General features: G+C 40.3%; 1 protein-coding gene across 2 annotated transcripts; it reads left to right on the plus strand.

Annotated features, from left to right (window-relative positions):
• The first annotated feature begins 7017 nt into the window (after positions 1–7017).
• LOC6035548 (protein O-GlcNAcase) lies at positions 7018–11253 on the plus strand. 2 transcript variants are annotated; one of them, XM_038266663.1, is made up of 7 exons: positions 7018–7149; positions 7264–8428; positions 8486–8533; positions 8610–9349; positions 9411–9484; positions 9540–10057; positions 10118–11253. In XM_038266663.1, the coding sequence occupies exons 2-7, from the start codon at positions 7330–7332 to the stop codon at positions 10948–10950; spliced, it is 3312 nt and encodes a 1103-aa protein (XP_038122591.1). In that variant the 5' UTR covers positions 7018–7149; positions 7264–7329; the 3' UTR covers positions 10951–11253. The 2 variants fall into 2 exon arrangements, with proteins under 2 accessions (XP_038122591.1, XP_038122592.1); XM_038266664.1 differs by having other exon boundaries at positions 7060–7149; positions 7212–8428.
• Positions 11254–15061: the final 3808 nt, after the last annotated feature.

Here is a 15061-nt window from a genome sequence, read left to right on the forward strand (position 1 = left end):
AAAGCGAGCGTTGTACCGAGAGTGAAGAGGACGTGGATGAGGATCATGATCAGGATGAGGACGATGATGAGGAAAAGGATGAGGAAACAGCTAGCTCTGAAAGTGACGATAACGACGAAACTCTGGAGGATCGCCCGCGCTCTTTCGCGAAAACCGACCGTGATGAAGAAATAAAAACCGTTTTCTCGGCAATAAGGTGCGCCGCTCACACGGTCCAGTTGGCGGTTCACGATACGTTGAAATCAACTAACATGAAGAAACACATCGCCACTCTGAAAACGTTCGTCAAGGGCTTGCGGAAGATGCCGTATAAACAACTTCTCAAGTCGGCAAAGATCCGGAAGCCAGTCCTAAGCTGTGAAACACGATGGAACTCGTCGTATGAAATGGCCAGGTCGCTTTTTGAGCATAAAGATTTTATATCTAACATGACCAAGAACGACAAATTCTGTCGGCTAACGGAACGGGAGTGGGAGTTTGTCGAAAATTTCGTACGCGCGTTCAAGCCCGTGGCTACGCTGACAACATCTCTGCAGTCGGAGCAGCTTACCCTCGGAGATTTTTATCTACTTTGGATGCGGTGTAAACTGACCCTTGAAATGCAAAACGATGCTACATCACTGAAACTACACGAACACATGAAGAAGAGAGAATCGATGCTGTTGGAGAACAAAGCACTACTTGCGGCCTGTTTCGTGGACCAACGAATAAACTACAGAGAAAGCCCCATTTTCAACGACGAACAGAGGTCTACTGCACTGGTAAATTAATTCATATTTAAACATCGTTTCAATTTTCTTATATTCTTAAACATTTTAGGAACATCTAAAACAACTTTTGGAGACACTGGCTCGCGTTGGTTGCCTGTCAGAGAAACCGGAAGCCGGGCAAAATGAGCAAGGTGTACGTGTCCAAATGGAGGAACAAGATGACCCGCTTGAGGTTTTTCTCACGTCCCACGAAGAGAAAAAGAAGGAAGGGTTGACTGCTGAAGTGATGGAAAAACTCAAGAATCTATCCGATTCGCCAAGGTTGAAGCTGGTTCATGGACAAAACATCATCCAACACTGGTTCGAACTCACAAAAATGGATCAAGATTTGTGGGGTATTGTCTCCGTGATATTAGCTGCACCAGCGACCCAAGTATCAGTTGAGCGCGCATTTAGTGCTCTCGCGATTATTTTGTCAAAACTTCGCTCCAGGTTATCAGAAGAAACGCTGCACGATATTTTGATTGTTAAATTGAACATTGATCTTTGTTCCTGAACTTTTTGTTACTTGTTGTATTCTGTTACATTGTTTAATATGCATTGTTCTGTTTTGCTGTTTTTTTTTTATAAAAAAATATATGAAAAATCCCACATCTATGCAAACAATTGTTTTTATTAAATATAATCAGTCCGGAAAAAGCAGAAAATGAATTTTCATTCGGGCAGGAGTACGGGTTTCTTAACAACGAGAAAAAACAAGATTGATTATTAATAAATTCGCAATTCGCAATTCGCAATTTTCAGTGTAAGAACGGGCCTTGACCGATCTTATGCACCAGGTTCCCGACGAACACGCACTGCCCTTACACCTACATCTCACCCTTGCTCTGAGTCAGTACGAGCAGCACGCTAGAACACGCTTTGAGTGTTCGTGCCAGGCATGCACACCTTCTTTTCCGGTTACGCATTTTAACTCGGCCGGGGGTGGTACATTACGTAGGGTTTGATGTAAGTATAAGCGCCTAACCATTTATAGTGTGCCTATCAATTTTCATTAAAGCAAAAACTGTTTTATTTTTAGTTTGAATTCAAAAACTAATTGTTATTTAGTGTGTATTGTTTTCTCCTGAAATCTCCCCTATTGTTGAGTTGTGTTTATCTGTTGCTATTTCTTTTGTCGCGGTGTTGTGTTACAATATTTTGGTCCTAAGCATTTTAGAAAAGTTTTCAAAAGTACAGTAGTAATATTTGTGTTAATCCTTTAATCATTCCATAAATTGAGTAAGGGCTCGAACCTCACTTGCTTAAGAAAAAGGTGAAGTTTCAAAACAATGGACAGTGAAGGAAATATACTATGTAGTAAAAGGAAGATAGTAATTTATGAAGTAGATATAGAAATTAACAATAGTTAATAAAAAGAGGTAACAAACAAGCTTAGATTGTATTGAGGGCAATTTACAGGGAAGATGAGAAATTATTCAAATAGATAAATAAAGAAAAGGCACATGATAAACAAAATTGACATCGCTGCCAAATTAAGGGAAAGCAGACAGTTTTTTACAGCAACATCAATTGGTAAAATAGAGTGGAAAAGCGTTGAGAAATAAGAGAATCAAATAAGTAAAATCGAAATTAAATGGAGGATAGTAAACAGAAGCCGTTTTAGAAAATCAGTGAAAACAAAATAAACAGAAGATAGCTGATAGCTGAAATGGAAAGAAGAGAAACCCCGTTCTGCGATGCTCAGGTACATCCACAGCAGTTGACTCAACATACTGCGAATCAAAACAATACCGTCTGCAATCACAAATTACTTCCCTTTCCCACATTGTCGCGCCCCTTTCTTTTAGCCGTCTCTACTCTGACCCTCGCTGGTCAAAGGTTTACGAGTCGTTTCCACAGGCCACCAGCTAGGTTACACCTTGTCATCATGATGACTAAACCAAGCCAACGTGGAGGTAAGAAAATAGGACACTTGCAAGGAACCAGAGCCATGCTGTTTTGTTCAAACAGCACTACGGATGTAGTTGGGCTCCTTCCGGGATGTTCCTCGCCTAGGTGTGTCAACCGACGAGTATCATCAGTATCATGCACCCTTGGCCTGCAAGATTGATTATTAATAAATATAAATAAAAATCAATATTGTGGTCTTTTAATAATTGCCAAGAAGCAAAAAGATTGTCAAGGAATCAAAAACATCAATACAAGTTTACACAAAAAAAAATCTCTTAAATGTAAAAAAAAAAAAACATTGTAAGAATAAGCACCTTCATCCTAAGGTGCTTATTATAAGCACCGAAAAAAATGGGGGCAGGTGACAAATAAAGCACAGCACCCTTGATATTTTCCAAAACAGGGTGCTTAAGTTCGTTCCCTGATCAGGACACTGTGACGAGGAGTTAGTCATTTTTGAGTCCTTATCTCTATCTCGTCAAACACAGGTCGGGTTAACAATGCCCAAAGAGCAAATTGTAGAGCATTTTCTCATATTTTCGAATATAGTTTTTCAAAGATGGACAAGGATTGTGAGTCCCGTGTAAAAAGTGACATTTCGTCACTTTTTAGTTTGACTTTGACCAACCAACGGGGTACAAACTAAAAAGTTGTCAAAGAAAAAGTGACAAATCACTGGGGGTTGAGTGTAGCTCAAAAGTTGGCACTTTCTATGTACTAAAACATAACAAAACCTGAAAAAGAATCGAAGGAATTAAAGTTTGTCAAATTCAAAATTTTGTAAAAAAAAGTTATTCGCAATTCGCAATTCGCAATTTTCAGTGTAAGAACGGGCCTTGACCGATCTTATGCACCAGGTTCCCGACGAACACGCACTGCCCTTACACCTACATCTCACCCTTGCTCTGAGTCAGTACGAGCAGCACGCTAGAACACGCTTTGAGTGTTCGTGCCAGGCATGCACACCTTCTTTTCCGGTTACGCATTTTAACTCGGCCGGGGGTGGTACATTACGTAGGGTTTGATGTAAGTATAAGCGCCTAACCATTTATAGTGTGCCTATCAACTTTCATTAAAGCAAACACTGTTTTATTTTTAGTTTGAATTCAAAAACTAGTTGTTATTTTACTGTGTTTTGTTTTCTCCTGAAATATTTCCTAGTGTTGAGTCGTGTTTTTATGTTGCTATTTCTTTTGTCGCGGTGTTTTGTTACAATTTTTGGTCCTAAGCATTTTATAAAAGTTTACCAAAAATACAATAGTAATATTTGTGTTAATCCTTTAACCATTCCATAAATTGAGTAAGGGCTCAAACCTCACTTGTTTGAAAAAAAGGGTGAAGATTGAAAACAATTGACAGTAAAAGAGAATTTATTTTATAAAAATCAAGTATCAATAGTAAGAGAATGATGAGCGTATTTTGAAGAATAAAAATTAGAAGCTAGATGTATTAGATGTAAAATTAGCCAATAGTTAATAAATAGAGATACAAAACAAGCTTAGATTCAAGTAATGATAATTTATAGGACAGATAAAGAATTATTCAAATAAATAAATTCGCAATAAAATCAAAAAAGATTAGGCGAATGATAAATAGACTTGATATTACTAGTACATTAAGGAAAAGTATATTTTTAAGGAAAAAAAAAACAAAACAAAGTTTGTTACAGCAGTATCAATTGATAGAAATGAGTGGAAAAGCTTTGAGAGATAAGAGAATCAAAAGTTAGTAAAATTAAAATTAAATGTTGGATATTAAATAGAAGAATCAGTGAAGAATTGAGAATCAGAAGAGCAAAATAAAAATAGGAGATAGGTGGTAGCTGAGAATGAAGAGAAGAGAAACCCCGTTGTGCGTGTTTCAGGTACATCCACAGCAGTTGACTCAACATACTGCGAATCAAAACAATACTGTCTACAATCACAAATTACTTCCCTTTCCCACATTGTCGCGCCCCTTTCTTTTAGCCGTCTCGACTCTGACCCGCGGTGGTCAAAGGTTTACGATCCGTTTCCACAGGCCACCAGCTAGGTCATCATGAAAACCAAGCCAACGTGGAGGTAAGAAAATAGGACACTCGCAAGGAACCAGAGCTATACTGTTCTGATCAAGATTCGGATGATCTAACAGAACTACGGATGTAGTTAGTTACGCTCCTTCCAGGATGTTCCTTACGTGGACGTCAACCGAAGAGCACGCAACAAGGTCAGTGCCATTGCATGCTCTTAGGTATCAATCCTTGGCCTGCAATTTTGTAAAAAAAAAGTTATTGATAAAAAAGGTAAATGTTTTTAGAGTGTTGTTTTTCTGAATAGTCCTATTCATAATCTACAACTTTGCGAAGACAACAAATCGACCAGTCGATCGCTTCTCGAGATACAGATTTTCGAATGTTTTCACAGCAATTTTCTATGGACAGCCTTCAAATGTGCATGGAAACTTGTATAAAGTAACTAATAATGCAAAAAAGCTTATTTGGACATAAGTAATCAATGTACAAAGTTTCACACAAATATACAATTAAAAGTCGATTTACGAAATTCTTAAGAAATTATCCAGTGCACCATGGGTTTCCTATGTGCATAAGATCTTTTGACAAAATAAATGAGATACAGTACTTTTTCGGTGACTGGGCGTTGTTTAACTGGGCTGTAGCCCAGTTAAAAAGTAGACAAACGAAAAAAAACGTAACTTAATCCACCTTTAGGTGGTTGGTGCCTTCCTCTCATTTATAGATTGATTACAATCCCCTAAAGTGTCCACATGGTTTATGGATCTCCCCTAACATGATCGCAGCACCTAAGAGGTCCTAATAAAAATAAGTGACGAGTAAAAAAAACAGACTTCCTACAGACTTTTTGTCAAGATTATACAACACCCTCTTTCAGGAAAATGGCATCCCTCTACAAGGTTTTTTTGTGGCAATCAGACGGGACCATTTGAGGTTATGTAAATTCAGACCATTTTATAAACTGCTTGTAATTTTAGATAGGTAAGTCAGATCTTGGAAATTCTTAACCCACAAGAAAGGTCTTCTCATATGCTTTATTTTTAATATATAACATGTGAGGGTTTCATGAAAAAACACCCTTTTTACCATAATTTTAATTTAATATGAAACCGTTTTTTTTTAACATAACTTTTTAAATACCGTAAACTGGGGTCAATCGGGACACATGGGGCGAATTGGGACAGCAGTTTTATCCATGTTGGAGCACAATATTTTGATTTTTCTGGTTGGTTTCGGTTAGAACAGACTCAGGCCAATATAATGTGTACGTCCATTTCCAAATTTAAAAGCTTTAAGTGCTCTAAAAACTGCTGTATTTATTCAGACTGTAGTCCCGATTCACCCCAGATTACGGTACATGATAAAACTGCATGAATTTCAATAGCAACTTAGGGGACGTTAAGACGGATCGATTAAAACCAAATCGGTTGAGCCTGTGACAAGATATTCCAGTGACATTGATTTGGTACACATGTCTACATACAGCCAAACACACAGACATTTGCTCAGCTGGTGATTCTGAGTCGATATGTACTAAGGAAGGTATAGGAGGTTTAACTAAAAAGTTCGTTTTTCGAGTGATTTTATAGCCATCCCTCAGTAAAGTGAGGAAGGCAAAACAAAACAAATCGAAATTGCGAGGAATGGATGCAAAATCATGTTCAAAAAAAAAAAAAAACAAACAAACATTCATTTCGACGGTAACATTTCAAAAGGCATCATGTACATTTTGACACATTCTAGGTTATTGTATATTCTAAAAGTATTTCTAATTAGCTACCTCTCCACCAAAAATGAGCAAAAGTTACATCAGTAAAGTCTGTTTAATCATGATTTTAAATAAAGTAACATAAATAAAATCTCTGCCATCAGCAGTCCCTGTTTATATAGCCCTGTCAACCTGTCAAACAAAAGGCTACATAAACCTCGTGACGAAAAAAAAGCAACAAGAAAAAAGCGCCATGTACATTCGGCGAAGAAAAACGAATCATAACAAAGCGCCCCCCTCAGTGACAGCAGGGTGATATCGACGTTGGTGATTTCAAAAGAAGTTATGTTTGTTTTTCTCAAATAAAATTACGGAAATAATGTTTTATTGATTATAGATGATCAAGTATCAACAAAAGCAACGTTTTTCATCGTTTGTTATCATTAGAACATCTTATTTTGCTTTTATATAAAAATGGTAATTGAAAATGGATGCTCAACGTTCAAATGCGTTTTACCCAAAACGCATGGTTTGTACATGATGCTTTTTGAAATGTTGGCATCGATTTGGGGTAAAACCTAGGGTAAATCTTTGTTACTCATTTCTAAATTAGTTTCGAATCCAATTACAAAAAAACTTGTTTAACCTCGATCGAACGTGTACAGCTGTCACAAGTCGACAAAACGCAAGAAAGGAAAACATTTTGCATCTGAAAGTCGACTTTTCGTGCCGCAACATAAACAGTGGACAGTTTTTGGAATAATTCGGTAAATTTTCATGTTTAAATAAACTTTTTACGTAGATTTAACTGCATAATTTTAAAATTCAGCTGCAATTTTAAGCGCAATTTATGAAATAAGGCACTTTTGTTGTTCGCTTAGCTTGAGAAACAGCGTTTTTTGATTTGCAAGGGAGGAGTGCGCAAAAAAAAAATCGCATAAACAATCATGGCCGAACCATCGAAGGAACAGCAGCAGCAGCAGCAATTGTCTCCGGTGCTCGGTTCCGGCGAGAGTAAACCGCGCTGCGACGGGTCGGAACGGGAGGCCGGATTCCTGTGCGGCGTGGTCGAAGGATTCTACGGGCGGCCGTGGACGACGGAACAGCGCAAGGACCTGTTCCGGAAGATGAAGCAATGGGGCATGGACTCGTACATTTACGCCCCGAAGGATGACTACAAACACCGAGCTTACTGGCGGGAGCTGTACACCGTCGAGGAGGCGGACCATTTGACGGGGCTGATTAGTGCGGCCCACGAGCAGAATATTAATTTTTATTACGCGCTTTCGCCGGGGTTGGACATCACGTACAGTAGCAGTAAGGAGCTGGCCACTTTGAAGCGAAAGTTGGACCAGGTGTCACAGTTTGGGTGCAAAGCGTTCGCGTTGCTGTTTGATGACATCGAGCCGGAAATGAGCAAACCGGACAAGGAAGTGTTCCAGAGCTTTGCGTACGCGCAGGTGTCGGTGACGAACGAGATTTATAACCATTTGAATTGTCCCCGGTTTCTGTTCTGTCCGACGCAGTACTGCAGTTCAAGAGCGGTGCCCACGGTGAAGCAGTCGGAATATCTCAACACGCTGGGAAGTAAGCTTATCGGCAACATTGACATTCTGTGGACCGGCGAGAAGGTCATTTCCAAGCTGCTTACGGTCGAGTGCATTCAGGAGATTACGGAAGTGCTCAAACGACCGCCCGTCATTTGGGACAATCTGCACGCGAACGATTACGACCAGAAGCGTGTCTTCTTGGGCCCGTACTCGGGCCGCTCGCCGGAGATTATTCCGCTGCTGCGCGGAGTGGTCACCAACCCGAACTGTGAGTTTCACGCCAATTCCATCGCCATTCAGACGCTTGCCTTCTGGAGCAAGTGCAGCTCAGACACGAAGATCAGTTCGTCCGTGTCGTCGGATATTAAGCTGGAAACGGAGAACGAGGACGGAATTTGCCAGGAGGATGCGCCAGCCTTTTTGTCGCAGAATGTGTACCACCCACGGCTGGCGCTTAAAAATGCCATCGCAAACTGGTTGCCGGAGTTTTATCAAGGTAGAATCTGCGATTCATGCGTTCGACTTGATTGATTCTAGTTTGATCTTCTTGCAGAAAAGGAAGCGTGGGGACCGATCAGCAAACCGCAACCGGCTGTAACTAGTAAGTACCGCTGGAATTTGATAAGCTTTTCCCTCTCACCTTAACTAATCGACTATTTCCCCCCCCCCTCGCACAGTGGTGATGCCCATCATTCCAATCATTCCATCGGTCAACACGTGCATGACGCTGACGAGCACCAGCACGACGACGACGACCACCGCGAACCCGATGCCCGTGCCCGAGGTCAACACGACGCAGCTGCAGCTTTTCGCGGACGTTTGCAGCACCGTAACGAGCGCCCCGGAAAGCGTGCCCGCGCCGATCATGAACTCGCTCGTGTCCGCCACCAAGGTGGTCACCAACGAATCACTGCCAAATCCGGTGACCGCCGCCGTGACGAACCTTGCCATCCCGACGACCATCCCCATCTCGAGCATTCCCGGCCCGATCATGAGCATTAAGACGACGGATGCGTCAATCGACGACTGCAGCGGCGAGGACAAAGGCAACATGAGCGAACCGTTGGAGGACGACGCCGTGATTGAGAACGACCTGGAGCAGCAGCAGCTCGACGAGTCGACGGAGAAGCGAAAGTCGTTGGAAATTCCGCTGCTCGTAGACGAGGAACTCAAGACCGACGAGGAGGTGCAAGCCAAGGTTGATCTGGACGAAAACGAGGTGAAAATGGTCGACGCGAGCGAAGAGAACATGACCGTGAACGATGAGGTGGTGATCAATCAGGTTAAAATCAACATTGAGGAGGACGACGGCGGCGTGAAGACGGTAGAACCGATGGAGTGCGGAAGCAGTCTGACGTCGCCGAAGCACGTGATGAAGACCCACTTTGACGACGTGATGATGTCGGAGACGACATCGGTAAGGGTTAAGAGAATTTTGAGAGTTTAAAAGTGTTCTGAAATTGCCACTTCTTTTCTAGACCTGTTCGGGAAGCATGCAGGTTGAGAGTTCGGACACGTCGTTGGTATCGAACGCAGAGATGGTAGAGTTCAAGTAGGTGCTACAAGTTGTTTCGCTTCCAGCAATCTTCAACCCTGCTCGTTTTCAGGAACGCCCACGAAAAGGAACTGACGTGCGCCGACATCATGCTGCTGTGCGACTTGTTCTATCTACCGTTCGAGCACGGCAGCAAGGCGCTCCAGCTGTTGGCCGAGTTCCACTGGCTCAAGATAAACGCCCAGGTGCTGTGCAAAAACCGGTCACGCAAGCCAAGCCTGGCGACAACTCCGACTGCGGGGGATTCGAAGAGTGCAGCCAGTGACGGTCACCACTTGAACAACGGAACGACGTCCGGTGAATCTAGCACCACCACCAAGGATGGCTGCAACAAGAGCGAGGTGCAGGAATGGATTCGCCGGTCGGAGACGTTCGAGAATCTTTGCCAGACGATTTTCCGAGTGACACGCAAGATTGCCCGCTGTCCGAACAAGGAGCTGTGCTACGATCTGTTTTCGTACGTGTGGGACATTGCGGCCGTGCTGTCGATGCTGAGCGCCTACGTCAAGTGGCTCGCAATGGGGAACTTTCCGGCCAACATTAATTCTTACACCCAGGGCGGTTACACCTGTAAGTAGATTAAATTATTTCGTGTGAATGCTTGTAACTGATTGAAATTACACATTTCAGGGTTCAGCAAAGGTTGGAAGGAAACCTTCACTTCCGGTGATCAGGAGCCGTGGGTATTTCGGGGTGGTTTGGTGGCAGACCTGCAGCGACTTATCCCGCTGGACGTCGGAAACGATTTGTTCCTGTACAAACTGCCGGAAACGTCCGCGGTCAACCTTTACACGATGCGACCCTACGTTTACACCGACGAGACGATCCTGCTGGACGTTTGCAACCGGACGGCGAATGACGGTGAACCATTCAACCTCGGTTCGGACACTTTGAAGAGCGTACTAGCCGATCGATACCTGGGACCGTTCCTGACAATCGCCCCGCAGCTCTGCATCGTGGCGGAGAACAACAGTTCCGAAGTTGTCGGATACGCGTGTGCCGCAACAGACACCAAGACCTTCCTACGCAACATAGAACAGTGCTGGATCCCGGAAATGTGTCTCAAGTATCCACTGTCCATAGTGGAAAACGGAGCCCCATCACAAGAACCAGCCAGCTCACCAACCGGCACCACCGCCCAAGCGAACAAGCTCGCTCGTGATTGTATTCTGTATTTCCATAACTTTAAGAACGATTATCCTGCCGTGGTCCTTAACACCCACCCGTCGATTCTGTCCACCCGCATCCTCAAACCCCATCTGCTGGAAGACGAAGCGCTAGGCAAACGTCTCGTTACTGTCCTGCTGGCAATGCTACGCTCAAACGGATCTTCCAGCGGTGTTCACGTGTGCATCGAGCAAACCGACCAGTTCATGTATCAATTCTACAGCAAGCTGGGCTTCGTCGAGCTGTACCGGGAGGACGGCGGCGACTCTGTGGTCTACTTGGGCCGGAACTTTTGATAGTGCACGCCGAACCCGCAATCTCAAAACTCTCGCAATGTTGACGACGATGACGCGCCATCCGGATGATTTTTTTTTCTAGATTTAGGAAGCACATTGAAGATTCGTGCAGGCGAGCTAGCTTGGCATTTACACAGAAGCAAGTTCGTTTGGCCAGCCAGTACTTCTAATACTGCGTTTTATAAGTTCTTTTTTTTTTACTGTATTCCCGTAACTGTGTGCATGCGCAAATCTACATTTAGTGTCGGAAAAGCTTTCAGAACATGCTTAATAAAGACCGATCAGTTATTTATCCGAAAAAAATGTGAACTGTTTTGCCTGCTCGAAAGATAATCTCACAACTCTAGTGTTGATGCTACACTTTTTTAAGGGGACAAGGGAAAATCTCCACGGTGTTTTGCTTGGTGTTAGACGGGACGTTTTTGGGAAGGTAAAAGGTCTAGGATACGCTCTAAGCAAGCGTTGCGACCATTGGCATGATATTTTAGATGGTACGCTTCAATTCTAAAGGCAAGCAATTGGATGCTGCTGTAGAGACACTTCGCGTTTATTTCAAATGGAGGTTAGTATTTTATAAGAGAGCAATTCCAGCTCAAATCAGGAATTTTTCTGGTACTTTTGTACGATTTCAATGAAACTTTTTAGACATGTTATCCGAGGCCTATATAAGCCATTTTTGTGTATATGGAGCCAATTGTACTCGAAAATAACATTTGAGAAGGGCGTAAGTTATTTAAATATTTCTGTATTTTGTAATTTAATTTAATGTCTATATCTCGAAGCCGTTGCATCGCATCCAGGGTGGCCACCTCGGGAAAAAACCGGCAAAACCGGGAAAAACCCGGGATTTTTATCCACCGGGAGAAAACCGGGAAAAACTCGGGAATTCAACTGACAAACCGGGAAAATATTTTAAGTTTATTTAAATTTTGACAAAAGCCCCTCTTTAATGTATTCAATATGTTCTTTTCTCAAATAAAATATTATTCCTGTTATTCTAAATGAAGAATTCGCGAACACTAACATTTTTTTTCCTCTACAGCAGCGGTTCTCGACCTGGGGTACATGTACCCCTGTGGGTACCACGAGCGGTCTCAGGGGGTCCAGAAAAAACCCCTCAAACGAAATATTTAAGAGAAAATAAATAAATTGATTTGAAGCAAAAGCTAACAACCATATTTAAGGTGCAGTGAATTACGGGCGAATTATTTTTGACCAATCAGAAAATGTTTAAAAAATATTTGAATGATAAACCTATAATTTGCATTTGTTAAGAAATTTTAAGAATTTAAAATAAAGTGCACCGTTTTAGAGTTTTTTCTTTTTTTTTTTACGAATATTTGTTTCAAATTTGTAAATTGTGCCAACTACCATTTAATTTAAAACAGTCAAAATATTTGTAAAAATAATCATTTGTTTCATAATTTTGGTATTGTGAATTCGACCTTTTTTGCTAAAATATTAGTTTTGCATAAAATTTAAATCAGGATATTTTTTTTTATTTAATGATCAAGATTTGTCCTTCAAAGAAAGCAGTAAAGAATTTTCTCAACCATTCGATTTTTTAAAGATAAAATAGAATGATTTTTTATTGAAAATAGCTACAACTTCTAAAAGATACTATTAAATAGCATGTTTAAATCTGAAATCAAAACAGTTTTTGAAAATCTTTCAAATGTATATTTTGGGCAGTTTAAAAAATCTCTGTTCCAAAAACAATTCGTCGGTCATCATAAATTTATACAAAATTATTTTTTTTTTAAATATGGAAGAAAAAATAATAAAAAAAAAAATAAAAAAAAAAGTCAGTGAAAATTTAATTTACAGAAAGAATATCTCCAAATTGATTGGCATTTTCAGCAGATTTAAGAAATACAGAAAAACATTTTATGTTGAAGCTTTACAAAGAAAACTGATTTGAAGAAATGTACATGGACGTTGTGTGAAAAAATAAAAAATTAAATATTAAAAAAAATTTAAGAACAAGCTATAGTCTCAACATTTGAATGCAAAAAGTGTTTAAAAATGCATTTTACACTAGTTCAGTTGTTTTGCAATTATTAGTCTTCAAAAAATGTACGGAAAAAAACTTTTTGCGATATTAAAGACCGGAAATTTAAAAAAAATCAAAAGATTATTAAATCAACACAAACATGCTTAAAAATGATTCCAAACGCAGGGGAATGTATTTTAAATAGATTTCAGCTGATTACACTCAATTTTCGATTAAAATTTAGATGTTCTATGAAAAAAAAAATTTTGCCCCCTGAATTTTCGGGGCAATTTTGAAGGGAGGGACAAAACATTAAATAAAATTTGTACCAGCCTTATGTGTTGTTGAAAAAATCGCAGCTCGATAATTTTTTATGATTTTTTACCATTTTGTGTTTTGGGTTTTCAGACAGTTTTTCTAAATTAAAATTATTTTCGAAAATTTATCCCATCAATCAACTTACCGAAGATACTTAATCGATAAAAAAAAGTGTCAAGATACCGATTTTTTTTTACATGTGTATACATTTTGGTTTGGACTAATGATTCAAAAAGACTTTTTTGGTTAAAAAAAAGTACTCACCAAAAAATAATAATTCATTCACCGAAATTAATAATTCTTGGAAGAATCGTTCTTCTGGAATATACAAAACCTTTTTTCAAAGAAACTTTACGAGCATTTATATAAATGTTGATAACAATGTATTTTTGCAAATTTTTGCTACAAAATTAATAAATTGTAAATGCCATTTCCTGCTTTCTAATAATAATTTATGTTATTCTAAAGAATAAAAAAGATTTTTTTTTTATTTTTAGTTTTTAAAATCTATAGAGCATGATGATGAAAAATCCCAATCATTAGAAAAATTAGAGGTTTGGATTGGAAACAGATAAAAACGGCTTCATTTTCAACTTACCTACTTTGTACTCAAGATATTTGAAAGCTTTCTTGAGGAACTCAAACTTTCAACCAAATGTATGCGTTCCAAAAGTATGTTGATACCAACGTTAGCCTAAAAAAACATTGTAATTTGGTTTAAAAACATTCCGGAAAATTCCTTCTGGTCTCGGGAGAAAACCGGGAAAAAACCGGGAAATTGAAAATCGAAATCTGGTGGCCACCCTGAATCGCATCAAAAAGTGGTAAAAGACAAACTTGTAGGAAATTGGACGGGCTTTCCAAAAAAATACGCTGAAATAAAAATACACGCCACTTCCATGAGATTTTTCAATTTTTTAGTTTAAAAGTTAAATTTGAAGGTGATGTCACGATTTTTTTTCGTTCAAAATTTTTGAGGAAATAGCCTAAAATGTTACTAAAAGACTCACGAAAAATGCAGGATGGTATGTCTCTCCTAAAAAATACAAAAATCATTTACTAAAACTGTTTTTTTGAAAAGCGGTAAACGTCAAAATTTTCAAAAACCGATGAAGAGAATCGATTCCCCTGACAATTTTACATAAAAGTCTCCATATCGACCATTGTCCTATGTCCAATCCTTGAGAAATTACAGCGCTTTTAAAAATAAAAATGTTGAAAAATTGGGCTTTTTATGGTTTTTTGCAATTTCTAAATGACAGTCTTGCTTTCCGTGTCTCGAAAATATTTTTGCCGGAAAGCTCGTCCAATTTAACAAAGGCAAAGCTCGTCCAATTTGCCTTTTGCAATTTCCTACAAGTTTGTTTTTGACCACTTTTTGATACGATGCAACGGCTTCGAGATATAGACATTTTTTTAATTACAAAATACAAAAATATTTAAACAACCTCATCGGGACTGGCAACACCAGCCAGCAACAGTCAAGTGTTCGGAGCTCTTCAGACTTTTCGATTTTTTCGCCGTAATTTACCGTAATTACCCGCGAGTTTGCTCCTCCAGCATGCCAAGGGCCAGCCGTGGCCGAGGCAGTTCGAGTGCGGCCTCGAAAACCCGCGAAGTTCATCTACCGGCAGAGTGCAGAAAGGTAAACACACCAATGCCGCATCGACCGCCATCGCGCACGGGAGCGTGCCCGGTGACGTCACCGATCCTTCATTTTTACACGTGTCATACCGTCCACGTGAGTCCCCGGTACGGACGAGACAATCGACCCGGGCATCCGGAAGCACTTCCGGCCAG

The sequence above is a fragment of the Culex quinquefasciatus genome, chromosome 1 (assembly GCF_015732765.1).
Source record: "Culex quinquefasciatus strain JHB chromosome 1, VPISU_Cqui_1.0_pri_paternal, whole genome shotgun sequence".
NCBI classification, from domain to species: domain Eukaryota; kingdom Metazoa; phylum Arthropoda; class Insecta; order Diptera; family Culicidae; genus Culex; species Culex quinquefasciatus.

Excerpts from the sequence above, each read along its gene's own strand:
- LOC6035548 (XM_038266663.1), top strand. The coding sequence starts at position 7,330 with ATGGCCGAACCATCGAAGGAACAGCAGCAGCAGCAGCAATTGTCTCCG. Across the intron at positions 8,534-8,609 it reads ACCGCAACCGGCTGTAACTA|TGGTGATGCCCATCATTCCA; the intron begins GTAAGTACCGCT and ends CCCCTCGCACAG. Across the intron at positions 9,485-9,539 it reads GCAGAGATGGTAGAGTTCAA|GAACGCCCACGAAAAGGAAC; the intron begins GTAGGTGCTACA and ends GCTCGTTTTCAG.